This window comes from Chelmon rostratus, chromosome 5 (genome assembly GCF_017976325.1).
Source record: "Chelmon rostratus isolate fCheRos1 chromosome 5, fCheRos1.pri, whole genome shotgun sequence".
NCBI lineage: Eukaryota > Metazoa > Chordata > Actinopteri > Chaetodontiformes > Chaetodontidae > Chelmon > Chelmon rostratus.
The window spans coordinates 12,749,449-12,769,372 of record NC_055662.1 but is presented as its reverse complement, the minus strand read 5'-3'; the positions used below and the strand labels follow the sequence as shown (position 1 = coordinate 12,769,372).

Below are 19,924 nucleotides of genomic sequence, written 5' to 3'. Positions count from 1 at the left end.
GCAGTGACCTTGCACCGGTTAAATCCATATCAGTAACCCCCGGCTCACAGACTTGACATGGAGCTATTTCATTCCCATGACTGGGCTGCAGATATTTACCCACAATCCCACTGGGTCATGGAGCCAGTCTGTCCCAGCTGCGCAGTGCTACTTTGGCCTTTCACATCATGTCTAACTGATCGCTGCTACATCAGAGGAGAGCAGATATCACGTTGGGCATCTTGCTGTGTGTGGACTGCAGGTATTCACTGTCAGGGACCAGGCTGTGTCAAATGGGACAGGCCAGAATGTAAAAAAGTGCACTTAAGCTTTTTTGTGATATATTTTCAGTATTTGTGTAATATAGAATATATGTAATATATATTTATTGTATAGTACACCGCAATAGGGGGAATTTTTCAATCCAAAAGAGGATTAAACAGTTTTTTTCAACAAGCCCAATTAGCAATTTAAGACATTTGTCCCCTTAAAACATTCAACATTTGGGAGTAAAATATGCTAAGCTAGGCTAACCAAGTTCCACATAAGATAGATGAAAGCTATTTAATCATTTCTTTTGTGTCTTTTTTAAGTTACTACATTATTTACTATTTTATGTACTGACCAATGCCATTGAGGTTGTAAATTGCTTGTCCTGTTAATAAAGTTCTTTGAAAAATCTAAAAAACAAAAGCCATTTTAGCTCGCAAACATTAGCGCTGGTGCCCACAAGACTGTAGCTTTTGTTCAGGTTATTTTATAACTCTGTCTCTGGCAGATTACAGACACAGGTACTAATTGCATTTTGTGGGGGAACATAATTACTGTCTGGTTTATGTATTGTGGCAAAGTACTAAATTAGTACAACATTCCTGGCGAGGTGTTCAGGGTGAGACCAGGATCTCTTAGTCCTGCATAAGGTTGGGTTTGGGCAACAGCAAAACTTTGGCTGAAGTTCAGGAAACATTACTGTTTTTGTCAAATATAAAACATCTTGTGCTTCTTGTCACTGACTTGACTTTTTCAGTGTTTAACCAAGAGCCCCATCTTCCCCGAACATTAACCAAGCGCTGAGGAGGCCTACACCTAACTGTAACCAAGATTAAACATGCTTTAGTTTCTAAAAATTGTTATTTTAACAAGAGCAGACGCTGAATGAAAATGACGTGTTGTTATTGTCATATAATGTTGCTTTTCATATAAACAACTTGCAACTTGTCAGATACATTAATTAACAATATTTCCCAATTATGTTAATAAAAATGTAATTCAAGCATCCTAAACATCTGCTGGTGCAAATTAGTAGTACACAAACACAAGTTCTAGGTGCTACCACACACTGTAACAGTGATGTTACAAGCTATCTTTAGTGCCAACCACAAATATATTGCACTGAAACTGCCACTACTCGCATTGATTAGTCTGTATGAATTCACATCCTCTATCAAGCACTGGTGGCACTGCAGGAAAATAAACACAACTTAAATTGCTTCTTCTGGTGCAATTTTGACCAAATCAGTACACAAGTTAACAAAAAAATACCTGAAAACCAAACGGATTTTAAAGGCAGGCTGTCACATCAGATTTGTCCTCAAGCTACAGTAATGAACCACACCCTCACTTCCCAGCAGACAGGTTTCAATGGCAGCTTGATTTTCACTTTTACCTCTCTTCGCTCCATTTCCTGTCTCTGTCCACAGTGTAATGTCTCAGAAAATGTGCGCAAAAGAGTCTCTGGGATCTGTAACTGCTCAAAAAGAAAATGCCAAAATTGGAGCAAAATGGGCTGTGACTGGGAAAAGGTGACGCACCTAACTATAATGTTAGGTGGTGGCCCTTATTCTGCAGGAAGTGATTCAGTGCTGGAGAATATGGTGCCCTTTGGTGACATCACCGGGCAACATTTGGCATCTCTGAATGTGCTTTTGTGCAGCCGACTTGTTCATCAAAACTACAATGACATTAATCAAGGTTATCTTGTTGGAGTCTTACGCTTGAATTAGTCTATATTTGAAGCAGCACACAAGGTCTTTCATGGCATGTGAATCAACTTTTTATATTTGACTGGAAGGCAATTTAAAACTGCGGGAAAAAGAGGATTAAAGTTGCTAAAATGGCCTCTGGGAATTAAACAAGCCTGGACCTCTGACACATGGCACAGCCACTGGGTGTGTGGGAGTGAAGCACTCCTGACTGGCAGCTGAAACACTGGAGAGAAAACGGAGAGAGAGAGAGGAACGGCCGCATGGCAGCGGACAGTCAATGACATCAATATGGCAGAAACAGACGCAAAGGTTAAAAGAGGCTATTAGTGAGAAGAAGAAACCCAGTATGAGAGATGGAAGGTGAACGATGGACGGAGGAGAAGTGGAATAACAGAGTCCCATGAGAAATCCTAATAAGGGCAAGGCCACATAGTTCCCAAACACACTCAAACGCAGCCTTTTTTTCCTGGCTGCGCCTCAGGCAAGTAGCCTCAGTGTAACGTTGAGAAGCTAACGTTTTAAAGTAACACATAATCCCCCAGAGAAGCTTTTGCATCCTCAAAACACAGCCTCTGATATGACTTTTTCCCCCCATTTCCATGAAACTACATGTTCTGACAAAAATAGCTTTTTGCATAACGGCCGAGACTTCACACGATGCAAGGAGTGGAATATTTTTCACAGCAGATGGAGCACGTAAAGGGTGGTATGCAGAGGCAGTAAGAGCTCTCTCTGCAGTAATTATCAAATATTTAAGGAACAAAGGATTGGTGTTCTCTGCCTGCCTGGGAACGGTGGCTCGGAGGTGTGTCACACCACGTCTTAAGCCACAATACACTAAATGCATTCCTTTGAAAGGGAAATCTGCGCTGTGGTGGTTATTCACCAGTGAGCTGTGTTGTGTATCATTATGTTTCTGCAGTTTCTGGAGTGACTGAGCCATCTTTGATCATGTGTGGAAGAAACCTGCAAAACCAGCTTGTCAGTTTTAGCCATTTCAACTATTGATGCAAGACAGCTCCTTTCAAAAAAACAAAACAAAAAAACATTGCAAAACACAGCAAGTGGAACAATACAAGACACAGCAAGCCGGATAATACTACTTACTGGCCCAAAAGAAGAACGCCAGCTGGCGCCTGTCTTGCAGCCTTTCGGTTCCCGGTCGCTCTCTCTTTTCTCTCTTCTTAGCTTCCTCTCTCATCGTCCTGTTGGGTCTCTCATGATGTTCATACTGAGAATACCGAGCCAGCATCTTCTCGGACTGCAGCTAGCATGAGTCACATGATGAGTCGCTTGGGCTGACCATGAAACATGCACCGTTCTGCTTACTGAAAGTCAGTGTAGCATCCAAATGGTTTTGAAGCTGTTGTTTTTGATAGTTGCATAATGTTGCTTTAAGGTCGGAAATATCGTTGACTCATTCACACTCCCAGAGTTTCACTTTGCGTGGACTTCGTGGCTCCACCACGTCGCCAAATCAATCGCTCGTTTGCTCGTTTCTACGCCCGCTAAATGTGATGTAAGCTGTACATATGGATGCTTATCAGGACCCCCTGGCGTTACTTAGAGACACTGGGTGCCCCTTTAGAATCATTTTTTCAATGTGCAGATTTCTGAAGTGTAAAATATGAGTTACCACTAGTTTCATTTTTCACTCATTGGTTTCTTTAAACGCACATCATTCAACAGTGATATACAAAAAAAAAAAAAAAAAAATCATGGTAAAAGTGGCAGGAACAGCTCATTTTCAATTTTATCTTCAACGAGGACTTGGAACGGGTGAAGAAACATCATGAAAGAAGATTCACTCACATTCAATGAGGAACAGAAACAGCCGCAGTAAGGGGGGCAAAATGGATGCTGGAGCAGCAAACATTGGTACAACTTTGTCTTTGGGAGTTTAATTCAGCTCCCCCCCTGTAAACAAAAGGAGGAAGTGGCCCTGTGTGACTGGCTTGCAGGGACTTCCTGTTTGTGATTATATGTCCAAAAACAGAACCAGGGTCTCTGGACCTCCCACGACTCCGTTTCACTCGGGGCCGGAGAACCACTGACCCGCTGCGTCTGGCTGTCCGCACATTGTGCTTACGTAGCCAGGCCGCCACAATACTGGGAAGCAGCTGCAGTAGACATAAAAGTGACAAATGTAGGTTGTTAATGGAATGAAACTCACGAGCTATCATTAGTGTAATTAGCTTAATGGATAGTAGCACAGGAAACAGTCCTAATGGCATTTTAACTTGCTGGGTCAGGAGTTTTGACAGGTTGGTAACGTGACATTATTCCCATTGGGTAGAAAAAAAACTGTGAGTGTGACTGTTTTTTCTTCTGCTAGTGTCTAAAAATTAAGATTTCTCCAATTTTAGGTTGTGGGATGCAGGAATTCAAATTTGCTTCAGTAATGCCACACTGTAGTGTGGAAGTAGAAGTCCCGGATACAAAATCTGAAAGTGTTATCAACAAAATATTGTGTCAAAAGTGAAAGTAGACCTCTTATGATGCACCAGAATTATTGCTAAAACGTTGACACATAAGATGCACTAATGTTGTAGCTGATGGAGCTGGTGGCAAGCTTAACTTAATATAAAAGTTGATCTAGAACAATGCATCATATTTCCTCAGTAGATCTTATGTGTATCTGCAGCCAGTGGTGAAAATTTTGTACGTTTAGTCCAGTATTGCTCAATTTTAAGGTACTTGTACTTCTTCTTATTTCTACTTCTCCTCCACAACAATCTGGAAGCAAATATTGTATTTTTTTACTCCACCTTGACAACACTGATTACTACTTTGCTGATTTAGATTGTTGATATGAAATGTAAATGATGAAAAATGCACCATGTGAGGCTACTCAATTCAACTGAAGTTGCAGGTTTTATGTAAATGCTCCCAAACGCAGAGGGAAACCATTTATAAATTGCAAAGATACTGTGCTTTGACAGTATAACAGTATATTTTACCCAGAATCAGTGTTTGACTTTAATTACACTGAACCATGGACTTTGGCAATGAGGCATATGTGTTTTCTTCATCTTCAGGCACGTCCGTATTATGAAGCACCAAGTCAGATATAAGAAAGCTTTCCCAGCCGTGAATGTGACTTTAATATTGATGTGAGCACTATTTACACGAAACTTGAAATTTTGATAACTCGGCTCAAGAATGACCGTAGTTTTACCAGTTCTAAGCTTTATTTTTACATGTACTGGTTCCCCATGAAAAAGGTTTTCCGCAGATTAAGACTGCACTTCAGAGCAAAACTAACCCAACAATACAGCTGCTACCAAGACTCTCAGCAGCCACCTCCTTCCCTTAACCTTGCTACTGCAGGAAAGCAGGAGCCAAAGACCCTCGCCTGCATTTCCTCACACTGGGCAAGATAATCTACAATTTAACAATCAAGTCAGTAAACCCTCCTCCCTGATACAGAACAATACAGCAACACCAGGATACATTAATACGTGTTTGAAACACTAAGGAAATAATACGACCGCAATACAATGGCCTATTTTCCTTCCCTCAGGTATGCTTTGTATTGAAGTGGACACTGTGCTTGTATGAAATGTCTCAGAGGTGGATGTGATGTATATTTTAACAATAAATCAAATGGCTGGTGTTAAAGGTGTTGTCCCTGTACAAGTCAGTTCTGTTCACTGGGAAAAGGAAATACAGACAAAAGGGCTGACTGAGCGTTTGTGCAGGATTGTTCCATCATAATGGGGTCTATTTATCGGAAACAAGAAGAAGAGAGAATAAGAAGAGAGGTGAGGCAATTGATTATGTGGCTTGAACAAATATTTCAAGCGAAAATTGAAATGATCCCAGTGTAACATTTCTTCCCAAAAGCAAATTCAGAAAAAGCCCATTTCTTGCTGAATGCCGCCTTTCAGGAAGATGCATTTGCTCAACTCTAAAAGGAAGTGAGTGTTAAAAGTTTTTCAGTTATATTTATAACTATTTTAGGTACACATATGACAATGTAGTTGGAAACATAACGCATATTGGTTTTACCTCCGTTATGTTCCAGCTCTCCTCACCTTTCACTGGGTAAAGCTTTATTTTCCAGGTCTGTAGTGTCCTAATAATTTCCATCGAAGTAGATCTGAAATTATCAATCAATTAATCAGTTGATTAAGATAAATTTAATCAGCAACTGTTTCAATCATTTGTAAAGCAATAACAGCAAAGATTTTCTTGGTCAAGGTTCTCAGATGTGAGGATTTGATGCTCTCAGTCATATGTAATAATAAACTGAATATCTTTGGGTTTTGGACTGTTGGCTGGATAACATAAATGTAGGTGAGTCACATTGCACTCTGGGAAAATCTAATGGGATTTTTTATGATTGTCCAACATTTTATAGACAAAACAATTAATTGAGAAAGTAGCAAGTAGATCGATCAATCAATCATGAAAATATTCCCTTTTTTTTTTTTTGCATATTCAGCTGAGCTGCTGCATTGAGTAAAGGACTCTACAAGGACTTATATGGAACTGATTAATAGGAAGTCTTTCTCTCTTTCTCCTATAAGTAGAGCCAGATTGCACAGCTCTTTCCAGGAAAATTCTGGGAAATTATATGGAAATTATTCAGAAATTATGGACCAAACAAAACTTTACCTTTGTTGGTTGCACAGTTAAAACGTCATAGTGACAAAGAACATAGATGTGTGGATGGGAGGTGGAAATTTAAGGGCTTTATTAAGCTCCTTGCCAAGAATGATTTATGTAAAATATGAGACACATCATTTTAATTACACAGTGTAGATCACACAGACCTTCAGCTAAACCAGGCTCGACCAATCTTGTCCAACTAATGAGAGTCCCACAGGGGACGAGAGGGTACGAGGGTCAATTCTCTCTCCATCCATGAAGGCCTGTGAATTTGTAAGTAGTAAACAAGAGTATATAATTAGAAATGGCTTGGTGAAGGAAGGGGCTACTTCTTTGGTACTGCTTGGATCCTTCGGGGCCCCTGAAGATGCTCAGTGAACATGTTTGAGAGAGTTTGAGTTTCAGACATTTGGAGACGTCAACACAGCAGTTGTAGTGAAGGAGTCGGGGCCTAACAGTGGAGGCTGGTGTACTGATGGGTGAGGGGATTAGAGCGGCTCAGTTTTCAGGGGTCTTTTACTGTAAGTGTCTGCGGGAAACCCGTCTCGCCCTTTCAAGAGGAAGCACATAAACAATAAACACTCTCACTGTGTGTGTCATGTGAAGCACGACTGTTGAAGAGGACAGTTGTTCACACTTCTGCTAATGGTTATGTGATCTGCTTCAGTCACTTGTAGTCACAGTGGTCTTGTCTGATAATCCTTAGGAGAGCGTTTGACAGAAACTGACATTTCAAAAGGTTGTTTTTATTCCTGTTGAAAATATGTGGAAGTTTCAAGTCAAAAACACTGTTTGAAACAGCTTATAGAGATCTGCGTCACATTTGTGGGTGCAGTTTGGTGGTTTTTCAGTTTGTTTTTGTTCTTCCTAACCAGGCAGACATAATATCATCACTGAAAATTAACCATTTTCACTCATCCATACAGCTTTTAGTGTCAACGCATAAGCCTTTATCTCTAGTTTTAATGCAGCGGTTCCCAGCATTTGTGGCTTGTGACCCCTGAAAACCCCCTTGTCACAGGCTACAGTGTTCCTGTGGACACAACTTGAGAACAGCTCAACCAGAGCTTTGCATTTGTTCAACAAATTCATGTTTTTTCTTGTGGCACCTTGTTGATTAATCCCAGCAACCCTTGGGAGGGTCCAGACCTCTAGGCTGGGAACAACTCGCTAAAAAGTCAAAGCTGGCAATATTTTCTATTTCACTTATTGACAAAACAAACAGTGACACATCTGTTGTGCCAGATGACATGTTCGTACATTCTGAGGAACATGACTGCTGTAGTTTATCTGAATCAATCCCACATACGCTGTCCTGCTGTACGCCAAATGTGTATGTAATCAATGCCAGACTTAGAATAGTCCCCTACATATGCACATTCTACTCCTGTTGGAGTGATGCTTTCCATAAACTACAGTTCCCAGCGTTTACACCTTTTTTTAAAGATGTGCAGTTGTTAGAAATTTAGCTTTTGAGAAAAGAACTGGCTCCAACTGCTGCCATAACTCTCATTATATGTATAGCAACACTGGATGTGGCTCTGATGACTGTCAACAGGTGTTCTGGAAAACGTCAAAAATCATAAACTAGCATATAGAAGCTGCACAAAAAGTAATTTTCTTGTAATAAAATGAACAATTTAACCTCACAAATCTGCAACTTTCTTAAGAGAAAAATCTGTAAATTCACTGACAGCATAGTTCTTTCTACATTTTTTTACATTTTTCTTTTTGCATAACTTCACAAACAGTTGTGACAAAACATTAATAATCTCTGAGATGACAGTTATCCACAATCGTTTCTCCAGTCCTGTCATAGCAGACAGACAGATGCAAGTCCACTTCTTTGCATGATAGTGGGTTACGTGTCCTGACTCGTCCCTTACACACCACATCTGCCGCTGCAGGCTCCCCGACGCCCACCCACGCTCTTTCTCGAAGGCGTGAGGGAAGATCTTTCATGCAAAGTGATGTTAACATTACACTCTCTGCAGAGAGTTCATTCATGAAGAACAGTGAGTGCAGCAGCTGAACAAGTTTACATTAGATCACTACCATGAGTCGGGAGTTTAACAGTCATGAAAATGGATGCATTCATGATTACACTGTATATGTATGTATGTATGTAATCCTGTGACCATTTATTAACATCTGGGGACGGGGGACTACAGATGAGTATCATCATCATCACTTATGGTCAATGTGAGCATTTTCTTGACAAATAAACTACTGCTAAACCCAAAGCAGCAGGTAGTTAGCACCAAACCTGCCGAATGGACAGCTTTGATACAGGCTGAATGTACGGATAAGACATTTTTTAAGACGTGCAGCTGGCCAGCTAGTATGCATCCATGCCAAAGATATTGTGATGTCTCAAAATCCTGCTCATACAAACACTCAGACTTAAGGTGAATATAGAAAAAACATGACAATAATGGCAAATAAAATAACTATCCGTGTGATGAGGGCTCGTGGATTTACAGGTTGTACTGTAGTTCTCTGATTTCATCCAACCCGGAGCAGCTGTCTCTGTTTTTGAGGCTGATAAAATGAAGCAGGTTTCTCCATCTGTGCTGCGCCAGTGGAGGGGTCAGACCCCAACCCCCAGGTCAACACAATGAGAAGGAAATCAGCACAAATCCTGTTTACTCTCCACCTCACGATGTGATACAATAAACACATTTCCCCCCTTTCCCCAACAATGAAAAACAGAACAATAGGGTATTTAAATGAAATACAGCTTTTGTAGGCATATGTTTGAAGGAGGGGGGGTGACTTTTATGGTTTGTTTGTATCTGTTAGTTTACCACAACCAATGAAAACCAAAGTGTTGGTGCCGTCGTCATCTGTGGTGCAGCAGCAGGTGAGTCCCACTCACCTGGGAGATGAATGACGGTGTGAAATAGTCAGTGAGTGTAAATCGATACCAGCGAACAACACCAATAAAGATCAGGGTCGAGACTCAGGTCAAACTCGGCATCAGAGTGCAGTGTTTAATATGTCGAGTGAGGCCACGCACCATCTGTTCATTTTTCCAACTGGAAAAACAAAGTCGGTGTTTGCAGGTGGAGAATGATAGAAGCAGCATTTACAGAAAGGTTCAATGTTGGAAATAAATCCTCTCATTAGCCACTTCATCATGTCCTGTTGGCTTTTTTTTCTGCTTCAGCAGGCCAGCGCTGCACCGGACGTGCCTCTTATGAGAAGTGGTGAGAGAAGTATTCAGATGCTTTATGTAAGTAAAAGTACGAATGCCACATTGTGAAAATACTCCTCTCGACTCTTATCAGCAGATGGAGTATGCTCTGTTAGCATGAAAACTGCACATGCTCAAATTTCCTTTATTTCTGGGCTGTTTATAGACAGCTACTGTTAAAACAGTAGCTGTCTATAAACAGCCTCAGCTCAAAGTCCATTTAGTGGCTGTTCCAGGGCTTTCGATCACAAAGTATCATCTCATTTTCCACCATCTGTTATTATATAGAAAACTATGTAGATTCAAAACACCAGATGTAGGCTTCATCCTTTAAATGCTTAAATTAATTGACTGATTGAGCTCAAATCTAGGTGGGTTAATAGCCAAACAGCCAAAGCTGATTAGGAGATAACCAGACTGATACATTTCATGACAATAACCATATAGTATGGCCTTAATCGGACTATAATCATGTTATTAGTGTGCATGTAGACGGGCTGATTCACATGTATATTCCACACAGTTAGAAACCATCTTTTCATTGCAGCCTTTGCCTCCTCGTTTAACATTTTCTCTCCGTCGTGGCCTCTTCCAGCACTCCTACGCTCTGTCTGCCCTCAGGGTTTAAACGTCTGCTTGATGTTTTCCCTCTCGCTCTCTGGCAGCTGTTTTACCTGTAACGTTGGCAGAGTCTGGATGTGTCAGCCTGCGGTTTCTGAAAAAAAAGAGGGCCTGTCTGTGTTGACAGAGACAGTTACCACCTATATGTGGTTCAAAGTGTGGTTCACAAGCCAGAATAACTGCATCAGAAATGCTTAATGGGTTTGTCAGTTATCCTACAACTCATCTTAATGTATTAGGAAGATGTGGTTTACTATCTACTGTCTATAATTACAGTGTCTGTAAAAACTACAAAGCTTGGCCTCACTTCATTGGCTTCCTAACCTGCAAATGGTCTCGCCCCTTCATATCTTTCTGATCTCATTATATCTTATATATATATGTATGCACTCTCACTGCGCAGTGCTCCTATGTGATCCCAGACAGGTCAGCTGGGTGCAAACCCTTTTCCTATCATTCCTATCATATCAGACAAATCTGTACAAAGTCATTAAAATTTAATACAATATAATACACAAAATACATTTATATAATTAGTCACCTTCTACCCGGATATTGCATGTATTTGTGTGTGTGTGTGTGTGTGTGTGTGTGTGTGTGTGCACTACTTTTACATACTTTGTTTTATGCTACTGGCCATTTTATTGTCTTTTCTATCTTAATTTGAATATCTGCTTATACATTTTCTATGTGTGCAGTGTGGAGGGGGCTACTAGTGCATATCATGTACCACGTCTGAAAAGTCAAACTTTTAGTATATTAGAGGAACACTCTGCAAAAAGGTCTTTTTCTGTTGACTAATAATAATAATAATCAACTTCCTTATTCCCAAGTTTTGAACCATATCACATGTTCCTCATGAGCAGATGAAGCTTGTTCAGTTGCTATTTCACTGTAAATGTTCAAGCTCGACATTATTCTGAGCTCTTTTAGGACTTGGCTTAAAAGGTGCTCAGAATAATGACAAGTAAAGCAGAGGTTAACCTCTATCGAAATCGTAAACTGCTGATCTGACTGCTGATGTTGGAAAAGGCAGAACTACATCATGGTGTTGGCGGCCTGTCTTGTTGACCTGACTTGACTTGACAGCAGTTACCTGTGTGAAGCTGCTCAGAGCGCGTTCACAGATCACCTGATAAGAATCTACTCCTGCTTCTGCTGACTCTTCAGGCCGGCTGAGTGAAAACGTACATGTTTGTCAGCATTTATTTATCAGTGTAGGAGATCCTAACCGCAAACAGGCCGGTTCCCAGGCTTTGTTAGTCTGTGATGCCTGCATTGCCCTGATGCAGGACGGACTGATGTATCGGTTTCTCTGTCTTTGTGCTGGAATTGTGACTCTTTTCATGCATAGAATAGAGTGTTTCCCCCACAACTCTTTTCTTGAAAACCCTCTCAAACAACAATTAGACGAATGTTACTGCATCATTTACAGTGCTTTACAGAGAGGCCAGGATAGGACCTGCAGCCAAAATAAAAGCTACGTTTAACTTGAAGCAGTAGGCGCCAAAACAAGTAAATGTTTTCAAATGTCAACAGAAAAACCCAGCTGGTGCATGGTGGTACTGCATGCAATGAAAACTACCGGTGTCAGAATCAACTGAAGTATTAAAATATGTAAAACTATGAAAGTGACAATTTTGGGCTTAATATGTGACTGTTTCAAGGCAGCAGAATGTGATTACAAAATGTGATAAATGTATATTTACTAAAACATTAGAGCAGTAATTTTAACTTCTAACATTCTCCTTGCTTACTTCAAAATGCGTTGTTTTGCTTCTTGGGGCTCCTTGTTTAAAAAACCTTCTTTTTTCTATTCTACGCAAAGACACGCTCACCTGACCTGTAGAGAAAGTACCTGCTGCCTCATACAGTTTAAATAAATAGATAAATAAAGTCTAAACAAACTGCTCCAGAGTTTTCAAAAGCTGATATAATGAACACGTCACTGCGTGGGAAAATGCCTGCAAAAAACAAACAAACAAAAAACACTTACTTTCGCACTATCTCTTCATCAAGTTGTAGAGTCTGTGCCTGCTCCAACCTCCAGCTGTGTGTGTGTGTGTGTGTGTGTGTGTGTGTGCGCGCGTGTGTGAATAACGCCCCTCGGCGCGGAGCAGTGGATGGAGAAGCGCGTCCCTCAAGTCATTTCCAGCCCGGGATCTGAAGTGACAACATCCCACGCTCGGAGTCCGCAGGCGCGCTTCACTTTCTCTGCGTGGACCCACTCGAGGATGAACTGAAAGTTGTTCTTGTTTTGGGGTTTGTTTGTTTTTTTTTACCTGACGGAAAGGAAGACACAATATCGGATCTATGAGAAAACCCACGTGGATTTGTACAACCATTTTAAACCAGGAGGAATGCATATGTTCTTCGCCAAACTAACTTTGTTGTTGTCGCTGGTAGCACTAACACGAGGTGAGTGGTTCCCTCTGACTGCTTTCTGCCTCGGGAAAATGTTACTTTCACACTTGTTTGCTCTTTAGAGCTCAGAGTAAAGTTTGATCTGAACTTGTTGCGTTCACGTGGTTTGTAAAACTGATGCACTGAAGTAGAGCAGTTTCCCCCTCAGCTGTCCGGACTCATCCTGCAGGCTTCCAAAGTTTACTGTTCATTTGCAATCATCCAGTTTATGTCTATGACTTCAAGCACCTGTAAACGTGTCTGCTCACCAGCCTTCTGCAATTTATGCTTTGCTTAGGCGGTGATTGCGCACTTGTCCAGCAAACTTTTTCCTCACTAGTATGTTAACGCATGCCTTTGCAGCTCAGATTCAGCATCTTTTTTTTTTTTTACATTATTGCAAAGCTGTGTCTCTCCCCAAATGGCACAATCTTTTTAGGACAGCTGCAGAGAGGAGCATGCAAATGCCAAACCGGTGTCAAGTCCCTTTTCGCCACAAAAAAGTGCAGTTTGAGGTGGCAAGAGTCACACCTAGACCTCACATTTCTGGGGTATTACCTGTGCTAGTCTTCATTCTCCTGAGGGAAAGCGCTGCCTCGCCTTGAATGAGTGTTATACTGCAATAACTGCTGGTGCCAGAAGTTGTTAAAAAAGTTTTAGCCAAGTGCAGGTGTATTAAAACTTTCCATTCACAGGTCTAAGATGCTCCATGCCCACGGAGTCGTGTTTGAACCAGGGGAGGTGTGAAGCTAGCCCGGATGGAAATGGAGAGTGCAAGTAAGTCCTAAAGTGTCTGTTTTGAGGAGCACCTGCAGAGGAGATTTGTGAAACATGTGAGATCGCAGAGTTTGGGATGACTCAGATGTTTGGTCGACGGGTGAGCGCTCACGCCAGCGTTGCTATTTCTGGGAGGCAAATGGTCAGAGAGCTGAGACAGAAATGAGTGGACATTGATGAGGACAGGGGTCACTGTGTGAGAGAGAGAGAGAGTGTGTGTGTGTGCGTGTGTGTGTGACTGCCACCACACTCTGCAGCCAAACTCTCGCAGCCCTAAATCTTGCTTTTCTTTTCTTTCACGGAGCGACAGCTGGGGTTGCCAGAAGCCCGGCGACCATTGTTCTCCGCTGCGATTAATTCTGTGTGACTAATCTGGGTGAGGCTTCCCAGAGAGACCCTCAGACCCCGTCCTCCTCCCACCCCCTCCTCTCTCCTGGGATTTCTGTCCCCTCCTCAATGGCCTCCAGTGCTCTCTCTCTCATTCCCCTGGACAGATGGCATAGGGTAGATGTTTTTTAACCTGCTGAAAAAATGGAGACAAGGACTTGCATTTTGTCTTCAGAGTTTGGTATTTGGAGATTGTTTTCAGTCCTCGTGTAAACCAGTAAGCTTCAGCTCTGCCCAGAACTCGTTTTTTTACGACAATAGATCTACTTTGCGCTCGGCTCTATTTCCATCCTGGCATGAGCAGCAGCAGCCAGTGTCATCTTACCGCCACAGGGCTCTGCGACCGGGCCGGCGATTGGGCCGACCGGGTCAAAGCTTCGGGACCCAGGCAGCCACTCTGGCCTCCCGCCCCATCTTAATTTGGTCTGGTTGTGTTATTCACCCCTCAATCACACATTAACCCCACCCCACCCCACCCTCCCCACCTCCTCATTGGGCCACAAAGCCATCATTGTGCCCCTGTACTGTCCTCCTCCTCAGACGTCTCCAATTAAAAATGGAGATGGACATCCTTGCAGGTTTAGAAAGGTTTGAGCGGGCACAAGGCTCAGTTTGTGACTGTGTGTGTGACTGTGTGTGTGTGTGTGTGTGTGTGTGTGTGTGTGTGTGTGTGTGTGTGTTTCAAACATTGTTCTCTTATTGTGTCACTGTGCCACCAGAGGGCTGTGAACTCTTGAGAAAAAGTTCAGGTTCATCAAGTTGGGCCAGCAACATATTCATAGCAGAAACTTGATAACTGATTAATCACTTTGGTCATTTTGAAAGCAAATGTAGTGATAACACACTCAAATATTCTCTGGTTCCTGCTCTGCAAATGTAAAGATTTGCTGCTTTTCTTTCTCATATATAATTGCAGAATCAATATTTGTAGGGTTTGAATTTTTGGGTGAACTAAAAAAGACATTTCAAGACATCACTCTGGGCTCTGAGAAGTTGAGGTGGGCATTTTTTCACCATTCTTTGGCATTTTTAAGATCAGGCCATTCATTGATTAGTGAACGAAAGTAGAAATTTGGTGTCTGAAACTGATGAATTTGACTTAGTTGATGTGGACGTGGTTAATTCCTTCCTCCTGCATTTTACCATGTTGCTGTACAGTAAGTTATCAACAAGCAGGCCGATCTTTATTCACATGAACCTGATGTCTTCTGATACTTTAGAGTTTACTCTCAAAGCGTCACAATTAGTCAAAGTGAACCAAATTTACAGATGTAAGAACACGGTAAAGATGTTTTCCTGGTCTAATCTACTTATTTCGGTTTCCTGGTTTCTATACATTCTTGGAAAAAAAGGCTGAACACCAGGGTTGCTCACATCACCCCTTTTACAGGAACTTCCTGCGAGCTTTCTCCAAGATCGATGCTCTTGTGAGGCAGCACAGTCGGAAGTACCAGGGACAGAAGGCTGAACGGAGCCGAACAGAGAGAAATCATTTCAATCAGGTGGATGCTGTTTTTAAGCGTAGAGGCTTTTCATGTTGCAGTAACTCCTTATAGAAAGGTCTGACAGTGTCGAGTGTATTATTTATTATTATTACAGAGTGACAGAATTACGATTTGGTTGCACCTCCGTCAAACAGCTGCCGCTCTTGAACTCAAGTGTTGTGTTCGAGGTCAAGTAAGTGGCTTCGGCGGCTTTGGATGCTTCAGTTTTATATAGTCTGACAGAGATGCCTACTTGACATGCCATACCATAAATACCATCTCCTCCTCATATCTGCCTGCCTGGCCCAGTGAGGTCCTGCTGAAGTTTATCTCCAAGAGCTTCGAGGAGGCCTCTCATTTACTGCGGAGGTTTGGCAGCAGGAGAGGGCAGCGTCAGAGCCGAGCCAATCCAAACTAGGAAAAATAACTCCCAAATTCCAGTGGCACAATGACCAGAATCAAAGCAGAGCTTGTCTCTGCCTGGAGAGCTGAGAGATGTTGAGCCAGCTCGAGTGGGGGGGGGGGGGGGCGAGGATGGACACTGCAGAGAGATCACATACCTTCATCATCAGCCAGTCAGTGTGATGAAAAAATACAACTGATTTCTGACAGCCTGTTGATTGCAGGGAGTCACGTGATGAGGTTTTAGGATGGAGTTTGACTAAATGAGGCCAATCTGGAAGGATGCGAGCATACCACAGAATTTCCTCTAATTCGTCGATAGAGAGAGATAATTTCTTTCTTGTCCTGTATGATACAAAGGCCTGAGCTGCTTGTGCTTCAGGTAATCAGTCAGTTGTATTCTGTTGGACAATAAGCTGGTGTTTCCCACCAGAAAACAGAACTGTTCAGACAATGATCTCAACACTGATAAAACTTTACATTACCTGTGGCTCTCTCTGTGAGTGCTTATTATTTGTGGCCGATTGCTCATCACAGGTGCTTTCCCTGATGACGTGCAGCAACTGCTACAGTATTCATCCACTTCGGTGAAAGTAAGCCCTTGTGTCTCCGGTTTGGTGGATTCCTTAATGGCACCTCTGTTTGCGCCGGTCAGATGAGTCTATCTTAACCTCCCCCGCTCACACTACGCTCCCCCTTCCCCTTCCCCTCCACACCTCCATTCAGACTCAGGAAACAGCCTCGGAGTGGCCCAAGGGAAGAAAAGGTGCCGTATCTGATCATATCATCACACAACGAGAAACAGACAACGCGAGGCTTTTATATGGCCGCTGCCGCCGGTGTTGGGTTCCCTTTGGCAAGAGTCCGGCTGGTGAGAGGGCTGATCGTCAGAGTGTTCTGGCTGAATGTAGTGACTTGGTGGTGGAGAACCCCAGCGCAGAGGATTAGTGATATTTGAGCCACCCTCGTTGGCATATGCCAAGACAAATCACGTAAACTTTGATCGCAGACTGAGGGGACTGACAGTCAGTATGTGCGTGTGCGTTTCAGACAAAGACGCTGGGCATACTCCAAACCACACTTCTTCATTTCTTTTTTTTTCTTTCAGCCAGACCACCTGTCTGTGGGTTATAGTATAACAACTCAGAGGGACGTGCACTCACACAGCAGCGTGCTCCATAATACCCATGATTACTTGTGGTTTTGCCCATTCAGCTCCACACAGGAACAGATCGACTTTGTCTGCCAGGTGTGCTTTTAGTTCTCAGCCTGCCTGGTACGCACTCACTCACAGGACGTTTAGGAGAATGGAGTGTGATGCCTTTGTCGTGAAACAGAGCAGTTTGTTGAGTTCAGCAGCAGAGGAGATTCTACAACTGATACCAGTCACGGCATCTGTTAGGCAAGGAAAAAATGACACTTTCCTCAAGGCTTATAAGAGAGTCCACACATGGCAGGTCACAGTATTTGAGCCAGGATTGTCTGGGAGGGCACATGGTACTTCTTTAAGGGGTCCCTGCTCTATTGAAGAGGGAAAAAAAAAAAAATAAATATATATATATATATAATTGTATATATATGTTATATAGCAAGTATTGTTTTTGATTAAGCTAAAGCACAGGGAGAGGCATGAGGCAAAGATACTGCGTTGTCCTCCTTCTCAGAGTCATAACTCTTTTGTCAAATCATTTACACATTAATATGATACACATATTTTAAGTTTAGATAGTGTGACTTACACTTCCCAAGGATATCATTACCTGTGCAAATATAATAAGTTCGTTGAATCCGCTAAGAAATAATAGAAAAAGACGCTCCTTATAGGGTTACTCCAGAACTTGCCTGAGAATCATCACGCTTTGACTTTTCACAGTAGTAGAGTAATCCAGTGATAGTTGTCTGTGTATCGATAGGTACATTGCACAAAAGAAGTTTAAATAGTTGGTTTGGCCTGCTTTTAATTATGACAATTGGTATAGGCTAGATAACTTAACTGTGCAATATTTTTACAGTATTTTACCCAACACCAGCCTTAACGTTGCTACATTACTGTGATACCAGAAATGACTTTACTATAATCAGAAGTGGAATTATATTTAGTGATGACACTGCTGTGCTCTGAACCAATCCTGTTGATTCTCTTTAGCACTTTAGCTGCTAAGCTAACGCTACGTTAGCTTAAGTGAGCTGCTAGCATTAGCTGTCAAGGAGTACTCGACTGGCATCTATGCAGCTACAAGGCTGAACATGACTTGCACAGGCAGCTCGCACTAGATGGTTTACTGCCTAAAAGACTTGTGGTATTTCCCTGCTAAAAACCAACAGAAACAGGCCTTTAAGGCACATTTATCTGTCAACATATGAAAATTTATATCCAGCATATGAAACTGTGTGCAGTGTTTTCCTGGTCTTGATTAGTGGGGGACAGGTGGACGATTGGACGATGCAGTGATGGGACATCCTGCCTCAAACCTTGAAGTCACTGTGTACAGTAATAACCATAGTGTCCAGTTTCAACTACACCTTCAGACACCCGTAAAGCCTTAAAGTGGTTCCCATGCCTCGTAAAGTAGGCAATGGTAGAAGTCATTAGTGCTGCTATGACTCTCAAGACACACACACACACACAGGGTTGGTCCCTGGGGGAGCTGGCTCTTTCCCATGGGCTGTGTCCATAATAATAATGCTCCCAAATAAACAGGGTCTCTAATGAAGTCTGCCAGATGTGGGCTGGCCAGGTCAGCTCTCCTGTACGATTAGAGAGGAAGGAAAGAAGGAAGGATCTAAGGAGAGGGAAAGAGGGGCCGTGTTTCCCCTGTAATTTCTGTTGCCAGTGGGGATTTGGTGGTAACTTTGGTTCCAGTTCCACAACAAACAACAACCCTGTTTTTTTGTGCCAGCCTCGGTTTTAGTGGAAGAGCTATTTTTATTTCAGTGCACCCGATTTGTGTGATGGAAGTTGAATTCATGCGCGCTTCTGAGAGTGTTGATTTTCTGTACCAGTGGCGGCACAGTTGTCACCGTGGCGAGCCGCTATGTGCTGCTGGGAAAACACAAGAGGGGGCACAAAAAAAAGAGAGGGAAGTGTGGAGAGAGGCCCGCCTTGGGCAATGCTTTTAAAACAGATCAGACAAGACTAAAGGGGACTTAGCCCAGGCACAGAACCAAACAGCCAGGAAATGAGAACGGGTGGTGGGAGACAGGAGGGGTGAGGGGAGGGGGGCCAGAGGTACAAACATGCTCCACTAGCACAGTTTGACTCCTGGCCGGAAGCTCTTTCTCACTGAAAGAGACACCTGACAGAGAGAGAGAGGGAGAGAAGGATTTTTAAACACCAGCCTTGAAGCATAGCTCTGGTTTATAACAAAGAGTAAGCTACTTTAACCTGGTCAAACTCTCTGGTGGTCTCATGGCTCGTGTTTGTTGCCATATCAGATTTAATTGCAGAGACTCCACCTAGTCCCACTTTCCCAGACCTTAGCAATTACTTTGGCAAGTACAGTATTATCATAAACGATAGAAATGATGATGATTCCAATTATGAAAATATGTTCCAGGTTGCAATTTGTCCTCAACTAACAGCCTAAACCTTGTGTTATTTTTTTAGTCTATAAAAAGATGGATAAACAAAAGAATTAGCCTGAAATAATCCGAATTATTATCTCATTTACAGAGTTGGAATAAGACACTGATTCTGTCTCTCACAGAGCTTTGCGGGGCTTTAACTGAATAAATGCACAACCTAATTCACTAAGCTTCTTAAAATGGGTACAGACCGGGGCCCGTACAGCTGCCAAAATCTGTGCGCTCGTTCTAGGCTTTCATTTGTGTACAGTGCACATGTGTAGCCTACATATTACGTTCAAAGCCTCCGTCCCCATCTGTGTGTGACCTCAGAAAGATGGCAGATGGCAGATTGGCTCGACACTGAGGAAAGCCCCTTCAGAGTGACGCCTGGCCAAGGGTCAGATGTCACCACAACATCTGCTGCAGGCTCGAGCCGCCGCCCGGTCCTGTTATGCATCCCATCAGTGTCGCAGACCTGTTGCCACAGGCTACTGCGGCGGCAATAGAAG

The 19,924-nt window shown here is 42.6% G+C and overlaps 1 protein-coding gene across 2 annotated transcripts in view; it reads left to right on the top strand.

Moving 5' to 3' along the window:
* The first annotated feature begins 12,581 nt into the window (after window positions 1-12,581).
* Window positions 12,582-19,924, top strand: part of LOC121606139 (neurogenic locus notch homolog protein 1-like) — a 39,284-nt gene continuing 31,941 nt past the window's right edge. Inside the window, exons 1-2 of one of the 2 annotated variants that reach the window (XM_041936311.1) lie at window positions 12,582-12,813; window positions 13,494-13,575. In XM_041936311.1, the coding sequence (XP_041792245.1) occupies window positions 12,756-12,813; window positions 13,494-13,575 (140 nt within the window). In that variant the 5' untranslated portion in view covers window positions 12,582-12,755. The remainder of the gene's footprint in view (window positions 12,814-13,493; window positions 13,576-19,924) is intronic. The other variant, XM_041936310.1, reaches the window with a different exon arrangement.